General features: G+C 53.2%; 2 protein-coding genes across 2 annotated transcripts; one reads left to right on the forward strand and one right to left on the reverse strand.

Moving 5' to 3' along the window:
- The first annotated feature begins 813 nt into the window (after positions 1-813).
- Positions 814-6,887, forward strand: TRAF4 (TNF receptor associated factor 4). The gene is made up of 7 exons (XM_065897089.1): positions 814-1,045; positions 4,033-4,084; positions 4,665-4,769; positions 4,845-5,006; positions 5,096-5,257; positions 5,343-5,498; positions 5,759-6,887. Exons 1-7 carry the CDS (start codon positions 903-905, stop codon positions 6,389-6,391), a joined length of 1,413 nt encoding a protein of 470 aa, XP_065753161.1. The 5' UTR covers positions 814-902; the 3' UTR covers positions 6,392-6,887.
- A 4,992-nt stretch (positions 6,888-11,879) lies between these two features.
- FAM222B (family with sequence similarity 222 member B) lies at positions 11,880-22,182 on the reverse strand. The gene is made up of 2 exons (XM_065897647.1): positions 22,101-22,182; positions 11,880-13,489 (listed from the first exon to the last, which is right to left on the reverse strand). The coding sequence occupies exons 1-2, from the start codon at positions 22,180-22,182 to the stop codon at positions 11,880-11,882; spliced, it is 1,692 nt and encodes a 563-aa protein (XP_065753719.1).
- Between the last annotated feature and the right edge of the window lie 451 nt (positions 22,183-22,633).

Below are 22,633 nucleotides of genomic sequence, written 5' to 3' on the forward strand. Positions count from 1 at the left end.
TCCCGGGAGTGCTACCACCTGCCCCCACTCCTATATCCTGAGGCAGGGGTTTACACAATCTGAGTGCCTCCCTTCCCCTGGGGGAGTGCATGGGCTGCAGTATACCGCAGAGGATATCCCTGCTGAAGGTTGCCCTTCACCCCATGCCATTCCCCCAAAGCACGTTGGGAGAGAGGGTAGCTGGCTGGACCAGACTAGTTTCCCAGATGACTGGGAAATAGTGCCAATAAAAAATCAGCTGCCTGCCTAGAGTGTGGTCTCTTGAGGGCTGGGGGTGGCGGCCACCCCAGGGCTGGGCTGGGCTCCATCTGGGCTGCAGGGCCGCGGTGGAGAGAGGAATGTGGGCGCAGCCTGAGGCCCGGGCCGAGGTTCCTCTGGCCCAGTTCCCAGCCCGGCCTCCCCGCCCAGCTGGGCTCCCCGGATCTGGTTGCCAGGCTTCAGCTGCCTAGCACCTGGAAGCTGGAGCCCCGGGCCCCTGGGCGACACGTGGCCCCCGAGGCCGAGCTGTTGACTCCGGAGAAGCGAATCTTTGTGGCGCGGCCCGTCCCCCGAGGCTCTCCGCCCCATCCAGCATCAGAGCTCACCCCCGGCCCTGGGGAGTAGCGGGGCCTCGATCTCTGTTCCCAAGCATAAAGAGGAGACCCTGCTTCCTGGAGAGGGAGAGCCTGTCTGAGTGCCGACCCCGAAGCTGCCGCAACGCCGGGTGGGTGGGGAGCCCTGCGAGGCGGGCACTAGGACCGCGCGGGCACGGCCCCGCCCCCTCTTCCGGCGGGCGAGCTCAAGGGCTGGGCGCAGGCCGCGGCTGCCAGTCGGCGCCGCCCGCAGCCGGGAGCGCGGCTGGAGCGAGGCGCGGGCTGTGGGGCCGCCGCGAACCCGGCCCCGCTTGCCCGTGCCCGCCCGCCATGCCCGGCTTTGACTACAAGTTCTTGGAGAAGCCCAAGCGGCGGCTGCTGTGCCCGCTGTGCGGGAAGCCCATGCGCGAGCCCGTGCAGGTTTCTACCTGCGGCCACCGCTTCTGCGACACCTGCCTGCAGGAGTTCCTCAGGTGCGGCCCGGCGGGAGCAGGGGACGGCCGGTGGGGGTGGGACACGCCGCCGGGGGAGGACCCAGGCCGGAGGCACGCCGGGCCTTTGTCTGCGCTGCGGCCCCGTGACCTCAGGGGCGCCCACCGTGACGTCACAGGGCGGCAGTGACGTCAGGCCCCGAGGGAGGACCCCACGCACTGATCCGTAGGGTCCCGCGTGCCACGCGCCAGGTGGGAAGAATTCCGTGCCTTCCCGCAGGGTGGAGGTGGGAAAGGACGCCCTTCCTGATCCGTGGCCGGCCCTTCCCCCTCACCTGAGAGCCAGAACGGCTTCACCCTTGAACTTTGAATCCTGGGAAGAGGAGGACAAAACCCTGTGCCCCGCGCAGCACCTTAAGCCTCCGAGCTTTCACACATCTTAAGCTTTTCTGATTCTTCGGATGTTCCGAGAACGGCACCTATTGTTCTCCCATTTCACAGATGAGGAAACGAGATTCAAATTCAAAGAAAGGCTGCGACTTGCCCACGGTCGCACAATTACCTAAAGGCTTAACTGGGGTGTAAGCCCGGCCTGCTTGTGGTCGCACGATAGAGGGAGGTCTACGACGCTCCCCATCTTCCCTGAAACAGGAACCCATTGGATGTCCCTCCCTGCCCCTGGGGGTCCTGGGTACTGCGAGTGGTCTAGAAGTCGTGAGGGGGAGGGGGTCGCACCCTGGGTGTGACTGAACGCCCCGTGCGCTCTCCCGACCCAGGTCTTCCGTGGGCTCTTGGGCACTCGTTGAGTTCTGGGCGCCCTGCGGTGTTCTGAGTCTCCTGTCCACGCTGGGACCTGCTCAGTCCTGGGTGTGGGGAGGCAAGAAGAGGGAGCCCCGTGTCGTGGGGAGGTCGTGGGCCAAGAGCACCGGGGAAGGCTGGGTCAGCCAGTGCCCTGTGTCAGGAGGCTGTTTGCTGAGGGTTCGTGGGGCGCAGGCTGGGAGAGCACCTCTGGGATTCCGTCCCTCCGTCCTCCGCAGCCCCTTGCCCGGCGGAAATCTCAGCAGGCCCTTTGTTTTCGGTTCCCCGCAGCCTGGGCCGGTCCTGCCCTCACATATGCTCCTGCACAAGCTGCTGTGCTGCCCCCTCCTCCTTTTCCCTCACCCGCCTCCCTCCTCCCTTCAGTGTACACACACTCCCCTACCTACACACAGCCCCATTGTCTTCTCCCGTGCTCTTCCCCAGCCCTCTGGCTTCCAGATGAGGCCAGCTGAGCCTCTCCCCTCCTCAGCTGACCCACCCTGACTGCCTCGGGGAAGGAACGGGGGAGGGGGCTGTCAGGCTTGTTTCCCTCTTCTGTCCCTCTCTGCTGCTTCTCCCCTCCCCCTCCCGGAAATCCCCTCTTCCTCTCCCACAGCCCCTTCCCCCCATCCTGTCTTCTCCCCTGGGCCTGGGCCTCCACTGCACGGCCTGGAGCAGTCTCTGCCCTTGCCTCCCCACCTCGGCTGGCGCCTGAACTCTGACGCTGAGGCCCGGGAGGGAAGGGATGGTGGGACAGGCCCTGCGCCTCCCACCCTACCAGCTAGGGTGTCCGTGGCACTGGGCGAACCTTTGTCCTGGCTGGGCCCCAAGCTGCCCAGGCTAATCTTCTGCCTGAAGCCTGGGGACTTGCCTCAGTCCCCTCCCTGACTCCAAAACCACTAAGTCAGCACATTCCTGAAGCAGCCAAGCAGACCCCTCCCCCACGGCCCACCCCTCTTTCCCTTCTCCTGCCAGCGCTGTTACTCAGGTTGGTCCAGGAAGCCTGGTTACCCTGTGGGCACCGGCATACCTCCTCAGTGCCTGGGCATGTATTATTATTGGCATTGGCAGCATGCCCAGTAGTAGTCGTGGGGTCAGGGGGAGGAGGTGGGTGCTAGAAATCCTTTGAGCACCTGGGGCATGGACTGCCCACGTCCTGCCAAGTGCCATCGTGGACAGGGCTGTCATGTAGCCTCTGTTTCCGCCTTCATCCTTGCCTGCCTCCCACCTGCCTGACTCAGACTTGCCAGAAATGCCGTGCCTGAGGGTCTTCAGTCCTGCTGGGTGAGCCCTTGCCCTGCCTAGGCCGCGCCAGGCATGCGTGACTGGTCCTGGCTAGGGTCGGCGAGGCCTTGTTGGCAGAAGGAGGCATGCCACAGGTTCCTTGAGTGCTAACAGCCTGGTGTGGGGTTGGTGGAGGAGAGGGAGGGCAGCGGACAGGGGCAGCAGGCTTCAGATGCCTGCCGTGCTGTGACCAGAGCCTTGGCTATGCTTGCCTGGACACTTTTCTTGGACTGGCCTTTCTTCTGTGTACAGCGTAGTAGAAACTATCTGAGCTGTGGAATCAGACAGACAGTCCAGTTCACCCGTGAGCCTCAGTTCTTTCATCTGCAAAATGGAGACACTGAGCCCCTTCTCAGGCAGGTTGTGAGAACTGGGTGGGAGTGTAAACACAGTACCTTGGAGCGAGCCTTTCCTTTTCTTTGCTTTAGAAGACACACCCACATAGGAGGAGGGGAGAGTTGGGGTAAAGTGGCCCCAAGCTGACCTTTGCCCTGGGTTCTTGGCTGGGCACCCTCGCAGGGGCTTGGGCAGCCCCGGCGCTTAACCTCAGCCCATCCGTGTTCACCTTCCCCCAACAGCTTTCAGCCCAGCCAATGAAAAGTAACCTGGGGGACTGGGTGGCTAGGCAGCCTGTTCCTTTCGCCGTCCAGCTGCCATCCTGGGGGAGGGGTGCCAGCTGCCACCTGTTGGCCAAATGCTGTCTGAAGCAGCTGCCTCTGTCTCCACTGGGCCCAAATCCACCCTCCCCGGGACAGGAGCTGGGATCTTTGGTGGTCCTGTAGAAGTGGGTACCCTCAGGCCTCTACTCTCCCTCTCCGGTAGGGCTGCCTGGGAACCTGGGAACCGGTCTGGTGAGGGAAGGAGGCTACCCTGGTTGAGGGGATGGGGCCCAGGGATCTCTCTTCTCATAGTATGGCGCCTTGACCCTGTCCCTTCCCCCTTCACAGTGAAGGAGTCTTCAAGTGCCCTGAGGATCAACTTCCTCTGGACTATGCCAAGGTGAGTCCACTGTGCCAGGTACAGGCTCTTGCCCTCGGTGGAGGCTGGAGCTGCTGCAGCCAGTGGGCTCGGGGCCAGTGTCAACCCGGTGCCGTAGAATCAGGCACCCCTACTGACGTGGCCTGTTCCCTCCCACCAGGCCAGTTCGCAGATGAGGCCCGAGTCTGCCCTGGAGGGCAGGCACAATGCCCAGCCTGTGGGGGTATACAGAACCGCTCTGTGCCCACCAGAAGTGTCCCCTCCCGTTTGGGTGGCTGGCCAGCCCTGTGGCTGAGGGCCAGGACCCCTGTACCAGGAGGAAGGAAGCAAAGGGTGTGGAGGCTGCCTGGGGCTGAGCAGGCTGATTGGCTGCCGCTCCGAAGGGAGCGTCCTGGGCCAGCGTGTTGGGGACCCTGGAATCTAGTGTTAGAGCAGAGACCACCTGCTGCACTCTTTATCCCTGGGCACAGAGGAGAATTTACACCGAGGGGCTGTTACTGGCTCTAAGGTAGAGAGCTAAGCTATCTGGGGTGGAGGAGGTGGGAACTGGGGACTGTAGCAGGCTCTGACCCTGACCAGTCCCCCGCCTCCTTGTCCCCAGATCTACCCAGACCCAGAGCTGGAGGTACAGGTACTGGGCCTGCCTATCCGCTGCATCCACAGTGAGGAGGGCTGCCGCTGGAGTGGGCCACTTCGCCACCTACAGGTGAGGCTCTGAAGGGGCCGGGGTGGGGGGGCTGCCCCTCCCTGGGCAGGCACTAACTGTGGCCCCTCCCACCAGGGCCACCTGAATACCTGCAGCTTCAACGTAGTCCCCTGCCCCAACCGCTGCCCCGCCAAGCTGAGCCGCCGGGATCTGCCCGCGCACCTGCAGCACGACTGCCCCAAGAGGCGACTCAAGTGCGAGTTCTGTGGCTGTGACTTCAGCGGGGAGGCCTTTGAGGTGGGTGGGGCCTGGCTGAGGGTAGAGGGAGAGTGGGGCACCTGGTGGCCCAGGGATCCCTTAACTCAGCCCCTCTGGTGTTTCTACAGAGCCACGAAGGTGTGTGCCCACAAGAGAGTGTGTACTGTGAGAACAAATGCGGGGCCCGCATGATGCGGCGGCTCCTGGCCCAGCATGCCACCTCTGAGTGCCCCAAGCGCACCCAGCCTTGCACTTACTGCACCAAGGAGTTTGTCTTTGACACCATCCAGGTGAGGCCCTCCTGAGCTGTGGGCCGCAGGGCAGGTAGCAGGGAGTCAGGCTACTGACTGCTTCTCTCTGCCTCTGCGGCCCTAGAGCCACCAGTACCAGTGCCCGAGGCTGCCTGTGCCGTGCCCCAACCAGTGTGGCGTGGGCACCATGGCTCGGGAGGATCTGCCGGGCCACCTCAAGGACAGCTGTAGCACTGCCCTGGTGCTGTGCCCATTCAAAGACTCCGGCTGCAAGCACAGGGTGAGATGCCTCTCTTCCTTCCTGTCAGCTCTCTTCTTGGTCCTTGAAACCTCAGACATAGGCCCTTAGTGGTCCCTGCTGTGCTGCTCTGAAGCCTCAGCCCTCCCCCTGCTGGCCGGCTCCAGCCTCCTCCTAGAGCCCTCTACCTCCCTCATTCAGAGCCGGGTGCCCACTGCCCTGTACCTGCTCCTCCCCTCTCCCCTGAACTTGCCCCGACTAACTCTCCTCTCTTCCCCCATGGCCTGGGGCTTTGCCAACAGTGCCCTAAGCTGGCAATGGCACGGCACGTGGAGGAGAGCGTGAAGCCACATCTGGCCATGATGTGTGCCCTGGTGAGCCGGCAACGGCAAGAGCTGCAGGAGCTGCGAAGAGAGCTGGAGGAGCTCTCCGTGGGCAGTGATGGCGTGCTCATCTGGAAGATCAGCAGTTACGGGCGAAGGCTGCAGGAGGCCAAAGCCAAGCCCAACCTCGAGTGCTTCAGCCCCGCCTTCTACACGCATAAGTATGGCTACAAGCTGCAGGTGTCTGCATTCCTCAATGGCAATGGCAGTGGTGAGGGTACACATCTCTCGCTCTACATTCGCGTGCTGCCAGGTGCCTTTGACAATCTCCTTGAGTGGCCCTTTGCCCGCCGCGTCACCTTCTCCCTGCTGGATCAGAGCGACCCTGGGCTGGCTAAGCCACAGCATGTCACTGAGACCTTTCACCCTGACCCAAACTGGAAGAATTTCCAAAAACCAGGCACTTGGCGGGGCTCCCTGGATGAGAGTTCTCTGGGCTTTGGTTACCCCAAGTTCATCTCCCACCAGGATATCCGCAAGCGAAACTATGTGCGGGATGATGCAGTCTTCATCCGTGCCTCTGTTGAATTGCCCCGAAAGATCCTCGGCTGAGAGCAGACCCAGCTATAGGAAAAAGGGGGGTGGGAAATGACCTCCATCAGGCAGGCTGAGCCTGGAGAGGGGGCCGGACCCCCTTACAGCGCTTCCGCTGCCTAGGTTCTGTTACCCTGTTCCCCCTCCCTCCTTCCCTACCACCCTCAGGTGCCTCCTTTTGGTGCTTCAGCCCTGGCCTCTGGGAAGAGCAGGTCTTAGGGTCATCAAGGGCTTGGAAACAAGCGATCCCGGGGCCTGTTGCCTAGGATCAGGGCAGACATGCCTTGGTGCCGGCCACACTCTTCCAGGGACTGAGGTGCCTGCTGGTGCTATGTCCCAAGAGCCATAGGGGGGGAGGGGGAGTTGGGAAACTGAGGGGTAGTTAAAGAATCTGTCTTGAGATCTGATGTCTCCTCTCCCCAGCTGTGTCCCCTCTGGTTATTTATTTACTTAGTGCCAGGAGGGCACAGCAGGGGAGCCCTGATTTTTAATAAATCCTGACTTGTATTTATTACCTTGGTTCCAGCCTGACTCATCTGGGTTGCTCAGGGCCCAATTGTGAAGTCAAGGGACCAGTCAGGGACCGCAACGGCTCTGGTCCCAGGATCCAGCTGCCCTGCTGCATCGCCCTCTGGTGGAAGACAGAGGGACTGCACTAGGCTTTGTGTGGCGGACAGCTGCCCGCTGCCGCCCTCTAGTGGTTAGAGGAGGGAGGTGCAGGCTCTGGACGTTTTATAAGGTTTAGAGTCTCTGATCGATACCCCACAAAGGACTAGTGCCGGTGCTCTAGGCAGGTCTTTCTTGGTCTAATGATAATAGCTACCATTTATTGAGTACTTTTGATGTGGCAGACACTGGTAATCACTTTATATGCATTATTTAATACAACAGTCAAGTGAAATAGCTTTTAATAAAAGGACCTATCTTCGTGGGCTGTGGTGAAGACCATGCATGTTCCCAGTAAAAATAGTCAGTCCTTTGTATCTGTGGGTTCCACATCCTCGAATTCAATCAACAGTGAATTGGAGATGTTTGGGAATAGTTCCAGAAAGTTAAAAAAGCAAAAGGTTTTGGCCACTCATGGGCAAATCTACATAGTATTACATTGTATTAGGTATTGTAAGTAATCTAGAGATGAAAGTATACCAGAGGATGTGTATAGGTTACATGCAAAAAGCCTATGCTATTTTATATCAGGGACTTGGTGAATTTCTGTATCCACTGGCGATTCTTAAACCAATTCCCTGTGGATACTGAGGGATGTCTGTGAGTGCTTTATGAATGTTAGTCTAACTCCAAAGCCCAGCCCACACCCAGGGACTCCTAAACTGTGCACAGGAGCCTTGAAATTTTCTCATCCATACTTACTTTTCATACAGGCCTCAATAGGTACCTGTGATTATCCACATTTGACTGGTGAAATAGGAACAGAGGAGTGAATTGACTTCAGTGATCTTTCAGCTAGTTTGGGGCAGGGCCTGGATTTTTTTTCCCCCGTCACTGGATTCTGTTTTAAGCTCCAGCAGTCACTAGAAGATTAGCTTCCTTTTATTTTGGCAGTAGGTTTGATTTTGGATCCTTGCTGTGCTTGCTTTTTTGGCAAGTTACTTAGCTACATGGGGCATCCTTACTGGTAAGATTAAAGTAATCCTGCTAGATTCGTAAAGATTAACTCATCAGCATAAAGTGCCTTACTCTTGCCTGGCCCTGAGAAGAGGCCCAGTGTATGGGAAGTATTGTTTAGTACGGAGAAGGTTCAAGGGCTGTAGCCTGCCTTTTCTACTTTCCCAGAGACTCAGGTGAAAAGAGCCCTTATCAGAAGGTGATGGGAAAGGTCTGAGCCTGAGACAGCCAGCCCAGGGAACTAACCAACTTAGCCTTCAAAAGGTCAAATTCACTGATCTAGGGAGAGATGAAGCCCTGGCTGCCTTGCTGAGAAAGTAAAGATGGCTCTTTCATCTAAACTGTCGTGGTACTGTGAAGCCTGGAAGCTGGTAGAGAAGACCGACCATGGGCTCTAGCAGGGGAAATGCCTTCACCTAAGCACGGGCTTCACGCAGCAACAGGTAGAACCACTCTTCTGCAGAAGCCTTCCAAGAGAAGCCAGAACCCCTGGATCAAGCTTGGGCTCCCTCTGCTGGCAGCACTGTGCCACTGCACCATCCCAGGCGGTAGGTTCACAAAGGCGGCTAGTGCCGCCTTCAGTTCCCTGCAGTGGATATTGCGATTGACCCATGCCCAGGCCTAGCCCTCATGCACTGCCTTTGCAGACAGTCATAATTGCTTGTGGAACTCAGGCCAGATTTTGCCTCACAGCGTGAGCTGGGCTCAACTCAACCATCTGCTCTGTCTAGCCCTGTGACCCTAGGCTGACTGTAGGTCTCATTTGACACAGGCAGAAGAGGGTTTTCTTTCACAGGGATGGGATGAGGAGTAAAGGAGGCAAAGCACCTTCACAAAAGGGCACCCCACAGAAAAGGGCATGCTCAGGAGGGTGCTTTCAACTCGAGCCACCTAATCATCTGATTCCACCCTCACTGAGTCCCACAACCTGTGGGATCTTTCCTTCCCTCCATCACATCTTAGCCCAGACCCAAACGCAGCAGAAAGTGGAGAGGGAGGAGGGGACGTAAATAGCTCTTGGATTTTTTTTTTCCCCTGCAGACAGAAGAAAGTTCTCCCATCAGTACTCAACCCTTAAGATTCAAACCCCCAAGAGGACCACTTCTCATGCTACAGATCACACCACCTATTACTTCCACCTGCCAGAGGTCCTCAAATTCCAAAATGTTCGAGGTGGGAGAAGGTTGTGGGGTGGGGGGAAGGGTCGTTTAGTCTTAAGCTGGCTTATTAGCAAACCAGGTCCCCGTTTTTCAGTGACAGATAGTCCTTGGAGTGAAAGTGGCATTACATTGAACTGGACCTCCAGTGAGGGGTAGCGAACCGTACTTAACCATCAAATCCCACCAAGCCCCCTGCAGCCCTGCCTAGGGAGAGGGCCAGTCAGCCAGGTGCCCTCCAGGGGCTGACTGAACACACCTGGTCTGGGATAATGGAGTGGGAGGGCTTCTGACGGGGACAAATACTATAGGGGTCCCCTTAAAAATGAGAAATTCTCTTAAGACATTAAAAACCGTTAAGAAAGGTCATCTCAAACACTGACAGCATTAAACGAATAGGACAAGATCAAAGGTGAGTTTTTTTCTTTTTACTGGTTTATGATAATCTTAAAAACCCCATCACACCCATAAACCACCACAGGTGAGAAGATGAAGGAGCTGGAGAATGAATGCTACAGTATGTGGGCGGCGTGAGGATCCAGGTATCTTCTAGGGGCAGTGTGGAATGGAGGCAGGGGGTGTGGATAGGAGGCCCTGGCTTGGACCCTTATTGCTGGTTGGGGGTTGGCTGGCAGAGGGGGAGAGGGGCTCAGGGTGAACTAGGAAACATCTCACACCAAAGGCGAGGGTAGATGGGGGGCAGGGGGGGGGTCACAGTACATTTTCCATGCAGACTAGGGGTGGGAGTGAGAGCTTCAGAGGCTTGCACCCCTACACAGGAAGAGATGGGTTTGAGGTTTGATTTTAAGCCCCCAAGTTGGTGTCTGGTCCAATTTCCTAAAATGGCAGCTCACCTTTTGGGGGGAGGCATTGGAACAAATTACAGCAAAAATATCTGGTTTGGAGATCAAGCAAGGGATAAAGGGAGACAATGGTGTTCATTCAGAGAATTTAACTCAGAGAAGCGAGAACTGGAAGGGGCCCCTGGGTGAGATGGTGGCCAACACACAGGGAGAAGGCATCGCACCAGAAGCTGCAGGTACTCCTGGGGGCTCAGGACAGGGAGGTGCCAGTGTTCACAGACGGCAGGAAAACCACTGGGAACAATGAGTTAGGACTTCATGTTGCTATCATTTGGCATAACACAATCAGGCATTTTTTTCTTTTTTTCTCTTTTTAAATATAAGGCAACTTGCCAACACATAATTTAAAAACTGGTCTTCAGTCACACTGCTTCAGATCACTAGAGAATTTCTGGCTAAAGAACAGTGGATAGTATAGTAAACAAAACCCCAAATCTTAAATAAAAATCAGCTCACATTCCCCAGAGACAAGAGGAAAGGGTAGGGCTTATTTGGTTTAAAAAAAAAAAAAAAGCCCAACAACTATGCATCTTTAACAGAAGGGTGCAAAACATTACAACAAAACATAATCTGAAGTTACAGAAAAGTTTTAAATTTCTAGCCAACTAATTGTCACCTGGGAATGAGACTTGGAGCATGGAGTGGGTGAAGAAAGGGCGAGGGGCAGAAGGGGGCTGTTTCCAAGAGGCCCATCTCCAGCTGTTAGAACCATGCTCATTTGGTAAAGGAGAATTCAAAGAGCTTAAGGCTTTGTGTTTTCTTCTTCGTTAAACTGAGGGGCTGTGAAAGGTGACTAGACAGTGAATGCACCTGTGGGGCCGCTCACACACATTGCTACTCAAACCCACACTACATTCATACAGAAACAGGACGTTTAAAACTTACAGCGTAGAGCAATATTCTTAGCCAGGGTAGAGAGAACCAAATGCACTTTTTTTTTTTTTTTCAGTGTTTTTAATTCCAAACTCCAATGTGATCATCCCATACCTACTACCTAATCCCTCAAGAAAGACTTTTTTGTTTTGGGTTTTTTTTTTTTTGAGGGGGGAGTGCGGGATGAGGGCAGCAGATGACTTAGGAGAGAGACAGCAGCGAGAAAGATCTTGGGTATGCTGGATGGTCTCGGCATTTCTCTAGGCAGGGAAAGGGAGTCAGGAACCAAGGTATCAATCCAAACACAGGGTTTTTTTCCCCTTGGTCTCAAGGCTATGGCCACATGCGTGCAGGATGCCCTTGAGGAGTGTGGCAAGGACAAGTGCAGTGGCTCTGGGATCAATGCAGATGTAAAACAAAGCCTTGAGGAAAGGAGAAGGGCTGGGAGGAGATGCAGACTGGGTCAGTTTTGATTTGAGGTCTTTGGGTAAACAAGGAGTTGGCTTTCAGAGCACTTGGGAGGTCTGGCTTCTTAGTCCCAGAGAGACAGACAGGGAGAGACCTAGCTTAAGTGGCTGGGCACTGACAGCCACCTGACCTAGGGGGCCCTTCCCTTAGCCCACACCTCAGTCCAAAGAGAAACAGTGAGAGGTGCAGGAACAGACAAAAGGGGGCTAGTGGGAAATGGCCGAGGTGGGGGTGGGGGGAAGAACTGCACTGACAGGCAGGCATTGGAGAGAAAAGCCTGAAGTCGGGATGAGGTCCCAACATAAACCCAAAAGTTGCTGGGGCTGGTAGAGGGGAAGATGAGAGCAAAGAGGACCCCCCCCCCCCATCCTCAAGTAGATCCCACTAAACTCCCTTTCTTAGACATCTAAGAATGATCACGTTGGAGCAGTGAAACTTTGAAACTATCCAATTACTCAAAAGTAAGACTAAACCTAGGAGGGTGACGTATGATGTGTAGCTTGTGGAGGGCACCAGGGCTACCTATCTATACCCAGGGTGCTGAATATGAAGATTTCGACTATCTGTGGGATCAGGGGCTCGGCTGCCAGGGGCTCGGTGGGCCTTGCTCAGCACGGCCAGGCTCTGGTCTCGGAAGCAGGCCTGCGGGAAATCCCCGCTTAGGTAATCCACTGTCTGCACCAGGCTGTTCTGGCTTGCCGCCGGCCCACCCCCGGTCCCCGCCCGGTAGTGGGCCCCAGCCGCCGCTGCCGCACAGTCGAGGGGTGCGCCCGCAGGCTGCCCGCTGTGGAACGGCATGGCGAGGTCCTGAGACCCCGAGCTGTCGCTGTTGGGAGTGGGCAGGATGTTGTTCCACAGGGGCTGGAAGTAGTGACCGTTAGGGTAGGCCAGTGGGGCTGCCAGGCCGTTGACTGGTGGGGACGGGGTTGGCTTCTCCAGGGGTGGCTTCAGATGGAAAGCCTGCGCCATGCACAGTTCCTGCGGGTAGGCAGGGGCCTTGCCCACAAAGCCAGGCCCCGCCAACTCGCATCCTGCCGCATGCTTGCCTGTCAGGCCAGGGGCCGGCGTCCCGCCGGCCTCACTGCACATCTGCTGTAGGTGGGCCAGCTGGTGCTGGTTCCAGGCGACTGGCTTGAGGTCGCTAGGGTAGCCAGTGGGGGCTCGAGAGATGCCCGTGGGCAGGTTGACAGGGCCCGCAGCGGGCAGTGCGGCTGCGGCCGCGTGGGTGTGCTCCATGGGATTGACCACACAGGAAGGCATTGGTGTGGGGACGCCGTGGGTCGACACCCGCGTGCTTGCACTGATGAGCAGGCTGCGGCTAATGGGGCTGGGGTTGGCGACCTGGCCCTCGCACACTGAGGTAGTGCTGACGCCGGCCCTCGTCTGGCAGAACTGGCTGATCTGGTGCACGATGCGGCTCAGGTCCGGGGGCTGGCTGTGCTGCAGGGTGGCCGCCATGGAGAGGGGGATAGTTGAGGTAGACACGGTCACATTCGGGGGGGCGTCTGAGTCTGGCATCTTCCGGCCTCCGTGCAGCAAGGGAGTGGGGAGGTGTTGGAGACCCTGGTGAGACAGGGCCTGAGGGTGGACCAAGCCCTGGGTTGGGGCCATGGGCTGAGGGTGGCCCAGGCCCTGAGGCTGCTGGAGGCTCTGAGGGTGGGACAGCGCCGGGGGTGGCGGGATACCCTGAGGGTGCTGCAGCGTCTGGGGAGGGGCGTGGGCCAGGGTCTGTGCGTGCTGCAGGGCCTGCTGGCGGGCCAGAGCCTGGGCCTGGGGGTGGGCTAAAGTGCTGGGTGCCACAGTCGCATAGGGCGCCACTGGGGGGTTCATGATGGCCTCAGGGAGCAACCGGGCTCGGGTGCCGTCAAAGTCCTTGAGTATGCTTTTGGCTGGCACTTTGACAATGGCAAGCAGGCCTGCCTTGGTGGCAGCCTGAGTCGGGTAGGGGCTGTAGCGCTGGGCTGATGTGTCGAGGCCGTTCACAGTACGACGAACGTGTTTCCGCTGGGGAACCTTCACACTGTTGGGGAAGATTTTTATAGTCAGTGGGTTGTTTGCGACCTTCTTAGCATACGCGTCCAATTCGGCTGGGGTAGGATAGTGAGCAGTTCTCATTTTCTGTGTAGTGTCCCCTAGAGAGAGAAGGGGAAGGAGAGCAAAGAAGGAGACGGAGCTCATCAGTGCCAAGCCAACCAGCCCTTCTAGATTTCCTATTTGAGGGCCTGAGGGGCAGGGCGAACTAAGCTGTCATCTCTAGTCTTCCACTGAGACCCGGCCTCAGCCCCCACAAAAACAAGCACTGCTCACATTGAGTGAGTACTTCTAATGGACCAGGCCTCGTGCTGAGGACAGGCTGTCTCAAACGAATCCTTGCTACTGCTTTAGGACGCAGGTACTATCATGGTATTCCCACTTAACAAACGAGGTCACTAAAGATCAGAATAGCAGAGCAACTTGCAAAAGTCTCTATCTTAGAGAGCCAGAATTTGGCCAATTCTCACATGGAATTCTCTCCAAGTTCCTACCAGCCCATCCTGGCCTGGGGGTTGAAGGTTCTAAGCTGTTTGTCAGGGCCACTCAGTCCCTGCCCCATGACACCCTGAGGAAGAGGGTACCCAGAATGACTCCTCTACAGTCTGCGGTTGCCAGTGAGGCATCAACTTTCTCTCTGCCTTGGCAGCTGGGGCACCGTGCCGACTGGGTGGGCATCCTGGCGCAGCAGACAGGATGCTTCTTTTTCAGGGGCAGAGGAGTAAGCTGCCAACATCCCTTCCCCATCCCCAAGTCACAAGTTCACTTTTGTTTACAGCTTACTCTAAGCCTGACTGGGTGAAGATCAAAAGGCTTTATTTATTTCCTTGTGGGGGTGACAATAATGACAGGGCAGCAGGGAGGGAAGTGAGGAGAAAGGATTCAGAGAATCTTTAAGTCCTGAGAGCCAAAAATAGTCTGTATTCGGCCCTTGTGAGCTGTCACTTTCCAAAATGAAAGAGGAAAAACCTGCCTTCTTTGGAGACTGCGGAAACACCGCTCAATGGGCCTCATTAATGCTAACAGTCTCTTTGTTCCCATCTCCAGTTGCCTCCCATCAGGGGGCTCCAGCGGATGTCGTGCTTCCATCAAAAAGGAAAAGGTTCTGAGAACAAGAGCTCTTTAAGGATGCCAGGCTCCTGGCAAGGGGTCTCTGCTCCCTTCTCCCTCTCTCTGGGGAGGGTCTCCCCTGAGTATACACAGAAGGTGCTTAATAAAGGCTTGCTGAGTAAGTACACAGACTGCCCAGAGCAGAAAAACAGGGACTGGCTGGGAGCCTTGGCTCGGCTAGCTGATTCCCTCCCCACTTCCTCCCCTTCTAGGGGGCAGCCAGGGCAGACCAAGGACTGAGCTGGCCAAATGCCTGGCTTGTGGCCTCAGCTGGCTTGGCCCAGAGGAGACCCCATTCAAAGTCACGTCGCTGGGCATCAGCTGGAACAGAAGTAGTCTAGTGAGTGTGCTGGCAGGAAAAGGGCACAGCGGCCTGCGTCAGGTGACATTGCTGGTTGGCGGGCAGCAACTGCTTAGAAACCGCTGCTCTTGGAAGCAAGAAAAGAAAGCTCAAGTCCAGAAGAGGCAGAGAGATCCGGACCCAGGCTCGCCGAGGCAGAACTTAGCAAAAAGGGTACAGAAAGGAAAAGGTTTGCTTTCAAACACGGGCACAATGCCTTGAACGTAGTAGGCACTCCCACATATTTAAGGCTCTGCTTTATTTACTGAGTACAGAATAGTTGCTCCATTCATAAACGGAATGTTTGTAAGATGACTGATTTGAAGAAGGACTGATTTAGAAGGATGAATGTGACAGTGACAACTGAAGGCAGGAAGCAGAGGGCGGCAGAGAGGCCTGGAGTCTCCTGCCCACTAGGCAGCACTAGCTGGCAAGGAGGACCCTTAATAGGCTTCAGTCTCGACAAAGTGGGGCCATTTTCTGACCGGTTTTACATTCTCCTGGACAAGAAGACACCAAAAGAGTCTGGGATCACTGAAAGATCTTCCCTAAACTCAAGGTGCCAGAATTCCATTACAAGCTGCCCTGGTCAGCCACTGTACTCTTGTGTGACTGATCAAAGACATGTGACGTTCCTATAGCTCAGTGTTCTCCTTGCCCAGAGCAAACGTGTAGCAAGTGCCTGGTAAGTGCGTTCCTATAGCTCAGTGTTCTCCTTGCCCAGAGCAAACGTGTAGCAAGTGCCTGGTAAGTGCGTTCCTATAGCTCAGTGTTCTCCTTACCCAGAGCAAACGTGTAGCAAGTGCCTGGTAAGTGCGTTCCTATAGCTCAGTGTTCTCCTTGCCCAGAGCAAACGTGTAGCAAGTGCCTGGTAAGTGCGTTCCTATAGCTCAGTGTTCTCCTTGCCCAGAGCAAACGTAGCAAGTGCCTGGTAAGTGCGTTCCTATAGCTCAGTGTTCTCCTTACCCAGAGCAAATGTGTAGCAAGTGCCTGGTAGTGCGTTCCTATAGCTCAGTGTTCTCCTTACCCAGAGCAAACGTGTAGCAAGTGCCTGGTAAGTGCGTTCCTGTAGCTCAGTGTTCTCCTTACCCAGGGCAAACGTGTAGCAAGTGCCTGGTAAGTGCGTTCCTATAGCTCAGTGTTCTCCTTACCCAGGGCAAACGTGTAGCAAGTGCCTGGTAAGTGCGTTCCTATAGCTCAGTGTTCTCCTTACCCAGAGCAAACGTAGCAAGTGCCTGGTAAGTGCGTTCCTATAGCTCAGTGTTCTCCTTACCCAGGGCAAACGTAGCAAGTGCCTGGTAAGTGCGTTCCTATAGCTCAGTGTTCTCCTTGCCCAGAGCAAACGTGTAGCAAGTGCCTGGTAAGTGCGTTCCTATAGCTCAGTGTTCTCCTTACCCAGAGCAAACGTAGCAAGTGCCTGGTAAGTGCGTTCCTATAGCTCAGTGTTCTCCTTACCCAGAGCAAACGTAGCAAGTGCCTGGTAAGTGCGTTCCTATAGCTCAGTGTTCTCCTTACCCAGAGCAAACGTGTAGCAAGTGCCTGGTAAGTGCGTTCCTGTAGCTCAGTGTTCTCCTTACCCAGGGCAAACGTGTAGCAAGTGCCTGGTAAGTGCGTTCCTATAGCTCAGTGTTCTCCTTACCCAGAGCAAACGTAGCAAGTGCCTGGTAAGTGTACTGTCCGACTGAGCAACCGGGACTCGGCTGAATCATGGGAGTCTGAAGCTGCTGGGTTTCAGTTCGGACAGGAAAGGAAGGTCCACCCCTCCACGTTGGAAGAGCTTTCCTCCATGTTGATGGGCTTCTCTCTCTGAAGGTCAGGGAAGAGAGACTGGGACAGCGGCTTGCTGAATAATAGAGCTCCTTTGCTCCAAGTCAATATCAACTCTAAGGCTGGTTTTTTCTAGCAGAGGCAGAGGTATTGATGGCTTGGCCTCAGTCAGAAGTATGGAGTGGGACACTACACCGATTAGTTCTCTCTGTCCTGCCTCCACTGATGTTGACAGTGGTGATGAGGTGAGGGTTGGGAAGGGTGGACACAGGCTACAGTATGTTAAGGAAGAATCTCAAGGATGAGAGGAGCATATTGGACAAGAAAGAGGCCACATTCTGGGAATCCAACACCACCCACGTCATGTACCAGATTTCAGCCCAACCCTTAAAAAATAGCCAAGTTTTCCTCAGTACTTTATCTCAGTCCCCACAGAGGCACCCTGAAGCCTTTCTTTCTTCTGCATCATCTTCCTCTAAATGCACAGCTAACACAGATACTACAGCTCTGTAAACAACTTATTTAAATATCTGGTACCAGTGGTGTCATTAATCGAGACATAAGGCAGTGTAGAGAACAGAGACTCTGTGGTTAGAAAAAAAGAGATCCAGATTCAAGCACTGGCTTTATTATCTGACCACTCAGTTTCTCTCTCAGTCATTCCTCATTTATAAACAGGGATGATACCTGCTGTCCTACCTCACAGAATTACTAAGATCAAGAGGTCCAATGAATGGGAAATGCTCTGTGAACAGGAACTATGACTGTCAATAGTTATTATTCAAGGATAGCAGGTTTGGTTGAGTCTGCCCACAGATGGGACAAAGTAACCTGACCATGGAAGCACTAACTGCAATACCTCCTGGACTTGAGTCTGAGCATTACATGTAGTACAGAAAGCACTGTTGTCTATTCTAGGAACTGGGGGGATCTCCCTGAATCCAGGCTTCCCTGCAAGGACCTCCCTGTTTATCCTTCTGTTTTGAAGATCGAAAGACATGGGTGGCTTATGCAGCAGGAACCTCTAACCTGCGGAGAGACACAGGCAGTGTGTGTCAAATACAGGCTTTGGAGTCTGACCCAAGTGTGAGTTCTAGCCTAGTCACTGAATAGTAACGAGACATTGACAAACACTCTCATCCTGAAAAGAAAGATAAGAGAGTCTCCCATATGGAATTACTGAGGAATGGATGAGAACATGCATACAAATATTCAAGACAGTGCCTGGCATATGGTAAGTGCTCAACAAACGTTAGCTAACGTTTCTGATATTTCTCTGTAGTTCATCCAGTCACTGGGCCAATTCACCATTTCCAGGTCTTTCCACTAGGGGGCACATAAGCATACAGAGAAGTAGTAAAAAATTAATTTCGATACTTGCCCTAGGCCCCAAAACTCTACAATGAAAGAGGTCACAGTAACTGTCTAAAAGATGATTTGACGACCAGGGATCTTTGGTCATTTCAACCACTCTACCCAGAAATATTTACCAGGCCACCCTATCTATATACCTGTGAGCTGGAAAATTAGGAGCAGAGGTTTGGGGTTAATGAAGAAAAAAATGTTCAAAAACACATTTTCTGGGGAATTGGGAGAAGATGGGTCAGAGGAAAATAGACTTTGCAAGTACAAAGTTCCAAAATGGCTGAGGTCTCTCAAAGCAAGTGACATTATGGAATAACAATCGAGAAAAGTTCTAGGAGGGCATCCACCTAACCACAACGGTGGTCTTCTACCAAGTGCAGGACCCACCCAGACGCAAGATGCCCTTTAATCCAGCCTGAAATATGGCAAATTACACTTCTAGGTTGGAAAATGCATCACATCCCCCTATACATGTAGAAGAGGAAGGGGAGAAGAGAAAATGTTGGCGCTTCAAGGGAACAACCTTGTGATTCTGTACGTAAGGCAGCTCAAGCCTGGGGAACAGGGATTAGCCAGGTGACTGACAGTACTGGGCCAAGAAGCCACATATGCCCTCTCCTGACCCCAGACCCATCTCCCCTGCCTTGAGCTGACTCTTACAATATAAAGTGTACTAAGCTACACACTCTTGCACTGCTGGTGGGAATGTGAATCGGTACAGCCACTATGGAGAACAGTACGGAGGTTCCTTAAAAAACTAAGAATAGAACTACCATAGGACCCAGCAACACCACTACTGGGCATATACCCTGAGAAAACCATAATTCAGAAAGAGTCCTGTACCACAATGTTCACTGCAGCACTATTTACAATAGCCAGGACACAGAAGCAACCTAAATGTCCATCGACAGATGAATGGATGAAGAAGATATGGCACATACATACAATGGAATATTACTCAGCCATAAAAAGAAACAAAATTGAGTTATTTGTAGTGAGGTGGATGGACCTAGAGTCTGCAATACAGAGTGAAGTAAGTCAGAAAGAGAAAAACAAGTACCGTATGCTAACACATATATATGGAATCTTAAAAAAAAAAAAAAGGTTCTGATGAACCTAGGGGCAGGACAGGAATAAAGATGCAGATGTAGAGAATGGACTTGAGGACATGGGGAGGGGGAAGGGTAAGCTGGGACAAAGTGAGAGAGTAGCACTGACATATATACACTACCAAATGTAAAATAGATAGCTAGTGGGAAGCAGCTGCATCGCACAGGGAGATCAGCTCGGTGCTTTGTGACCACCTAGAGGGGTGGGATAAGGAGGGTGGGAGGGAGACGCAAGAGAGAGGGGATATGGGGATATATGTATACGTATAGCTGATTCACTTTGTTATAAAGTAGAAACTAACACACCATTGTAAAGCAATTATACCCCAATAAAGATGTTAACAATAAAAAAAAAAACCGAACATATATTAAGCTATAAATATCAGTACCCCATCCCCTCACCAGATACAGAGTTCTGTGTTTTGAGCACCTTTTAAGACCCTCCCTAGGATGGGGGCAGGGAAAGGCTGAATAGCAGTTACAAAACTGGTTTTAAGGTCTCTACAGCTGATAGGCCTGGGCTCTGAGCAGCTCCTTGGCTGCTGGTTTCCAAAGAAGACAGCTTATACTCTACCTCACCTTAATGGTAAATGCTTAATGCGAAGAGCTAAGTCACAAGACAGGATTTTCTTCTTTTTTAAATTTTTGGCCGCACTGTGTGGCCTGCAGGATCTAAGTTCCCCAACCAGGGATTGAACCCACGCCCCCTGCAGTTGGAAGCACAGATGGCCAGGAAAGTCCCAGGATTTTTTTTTCTTACACATTTTGGGAGAGGAAAGAAGAAAGTAAGTGGGCTTAAAAACACCACTGGGTTTTCTCCTCTGCAAAAGTTTAGGTGTAGTTAAGGAGAGCAACAAGAGAGTCAAAGGGATTCAAATACACTGTCCCCTAAACGGACAGGTAAGCCTGAAACCAAGGAAAAAGGATACCTCAATTCTTTTTTTTTTTTTTTTTTTTTGGTGCAGTACGCGGGCCTCTCACTGTTGTGGCCTCTCCCGTCGCGGAGCACAGGCGGCATGTGGGATCTTCCCGGACCAGGACACGAACCCATGTCCCCTGCATCGGCAGGCAGACTCTCAACCACTGCGCCACCAGGGAAGCCCCATACCTCAATTCTTGAATATAGATTTGGGACAGTGGTTGGCAGAGGCTACTTGGGGACTGCTTTGGGGAGAAGGGCGTGAAGGTTCCAAGTCAGCAACTAAGATAAAGCTGCCAACTTGCCTTTCTTCCCAAGCAGTTCAGCCCCTGACAGGACATCTCTGGGCGAAGCCGTCAGAGTGCGCTAAGGAACCTAGAAGACAGACAGCGAGCTGCTCTTTGTTATCTTATTGCATGCTTCCGAGCACACTCCCTCCCCAGTTGTGTGCCTGGAAGTCTGGAGCCAGTCACAATGCAGTGAGCATGCAGATTTGGGTGGCCAAGGAGCCCAGACAACTTTCTCACCCAATTATCCTTTAGTAAGAGAAAAGCTGGGGAGGAGCTGGGACAGCAGGGCCGGCCTATTGTGTCAAGCAGCTGCAGAAGGAAGACTGTCACCTTCAGCTCTGTCATGACGCCAAGTTGGATTCACTGGCCAAATTCTAGAACTAGCCAGGCTCTGAGTCTTACTCTCCCTCAAAGAAAAGAAGTCAAGAGGCCAGACCATTTTTAACTTCTGAAGATGATCTCACAGAGCAGGGGGCGGCAAACTATAGCCTGCAAGCCAAAACCCAGCTGCTGTGCTTTTGTAGAAAGTTTTACTGGAGCATAGCCACACTCATTTGTTTACATACTGTCTACGGTTGCCTGTGCCCTACGACGGCAGAGGTGAGTACGTGTAACAGAGACCATATGGGATGATCCACAAAGCCTAAAATATCTGCTATTTGACTCTTTACAGAAAAAGCTTGCCAACCTCTGTCATAAAGGACTCAGATAAGGTGCTGAAGCTCCTTTTCTATTAAAGGGTAAGCCTAGATGCCTCATTGATTTTCCCTTTTTGCTCTGAAAGGAAAGTCTATTCCAAATTTAGGGCCATTTTCACACTTGAAGATGCCGTACATGGTAATAAGCCAGGAATAGACTCTCTTCCTTGCACATGATGTGGTACAGGGATAGAAGGTAGGAATCTGGGAAAATACAAAGTATAAAGCCCCAATTCCAGCCAATGTAAGACAGGAATCTAACAGTTCTCAAAAACTCCGTCTTATAGCAAGTATATTAACAGGAACACGCCCAGAGAGACTGAGCAAGCTACCTTCCTATCCGTTCTGGAGGCGGAAGCTTCTTTACTTGCTGTGAACTGAGGGCCACAGCTCAGAAGTCAGACAGCAAAGCCAAAGGGAACTATTTCCATGGCAGAGAGTGCTCAGAGAGCTCAAAACAACAGAACAGTGGATACAGTTTGTCTCAGAGATACAGTAAGTAGTCTGGACTGTGAGTTTTCATTCAATTCCTCATGGGGGCTCAAATTGAAACACTTCTTTGATATATATATCCTGTAAAACTCCTTATAGCCTTATTGCTTAACAGATAGCTATCAGCAACAATTAAAATTAAGATGACACACACTGGGGAATTCTAGTATTTAAGAGGATTTCTCAGGACTTCCCCGGTGGTCCAGTGGTTAAGAATCCGCCTTCCAATGCAGGGGACACAGATTTGATCCCTGGTTGGGGGAACTAAGATTCCACATGCCACGAGACAACTAAGCCTGCATACTCTGGAGCCCGTGCGCTGCAACTACTGAGCCCGTGCGTCGCAACAAAGATCCTGTGTGCTGCAGTGAAGACCCGACCCAGCCAAATAAACAGAATAACTAACTAAATTAATTAATTAAAAAAAAGAGGATCTCTCTGATCAGAGAAGTGTCTCACAATGTTGACAAGTTTTGCAGCTGCTTTCTTGATGTCTGTGCTGAAGAATATCTTGGAGGTACCAAAATTCATGGTCAGTGTACCCCAAATGTGCCTCTGGTATAGCTCAAATGTAGGGAAAAAATAAAGGGTCACATCCTTCACTGGGATCCAGATTACTTACATTTCTGAAGTCCAGTGTTCATCTGCGTGTGAGAAAGAAGCTGCAAGGACAGGTCACCTGGCCCTGGTAGACAGGCTAGCATGGCAGACCAGCATCAGCACAGCGTGAGGCAGTCACTCACACTGCAATGACAGAAAAACAAGGTCACGGAACACAAGTCGACTCACTCAAGGAAGATGCCAGCGACATCGGACATGAGCAACAGTGGTCCAGGCTTAGACAGATACACAAGTTAATTAGTAGCATGTTGGCTGAAAATATATCTATGTCTTTATCTGTAGCACAATTTGCTCTCAACTATTACTACGGCTCAAATATTTCAGTCAGCACAGATGCCTGGGTGGGGAAAATAAAAACTAGAAAATACCTATCCACACAAACAACTGAAGGTCTTTATGTTCACAAGCTATAGATGCATTCGCTTGGCATTTGCATTTCCTGTAGACTGCCTCTCCGTACTGCTTTTGGATAAGCCCATGTGGCTGCCAGATAAACACAGGCTGGCTTTCATCTGGGCCCCAGCTGAGGCAGGA

Source organism: Phocoena phocoena, chromosome 19, assembly GCF_963924675.1.
Source record: "Phocoena phocoena chromosome 19, mPhoPho1.1, whole genome shotgun sequence".
NCBI lineage: Eukaryota > Metazoa > Chordata > Mammalia > Artiodactyla > Phocoenidae > Phocoena > Phocoena phocoena.

Excerpts from the sequence above, each read along its gene's own strand:
- TRAF4 (XM_065897089.1), top strand. The coding sequence starts at position 903 with ATGCCCGGCTTTGACTACAAGTTCTTGGAGAAGCCCAAGCGGCGGCTG. Across the intron at positions 1,046-4,032 it reads TGCCTGCAGGAGTTCCTCAG|TGAAGGAGTCTTCAAGTGCC; the intron begins GTGCGGCCCGGC and ends CCCCCTTCACAG. Across the intron at positions 5,007-5,095 it reads TCAGCGGGGAGGCCTTTGAG|AGCCACGAAGGTGTGTGCCC; the intron begins GTGGGTGGGGCC and ends GTGTTTCTACAG.
- FAM222B (XM_065897647.1), bottom strand. The coding sequence starts at position 22,182 with ATGCTAGCCTGTCTACCAGGGCCAGGTGACCTGTCCTTGCAGCTTCTT. Across the intron at positions 13,490-22,100 it reads GAACACTGGACTTCAGAAAT|GGGACACTACACAGAAAATG; the intron begins GTAAGTAATCTG and ends TTCTCTCTCTAG.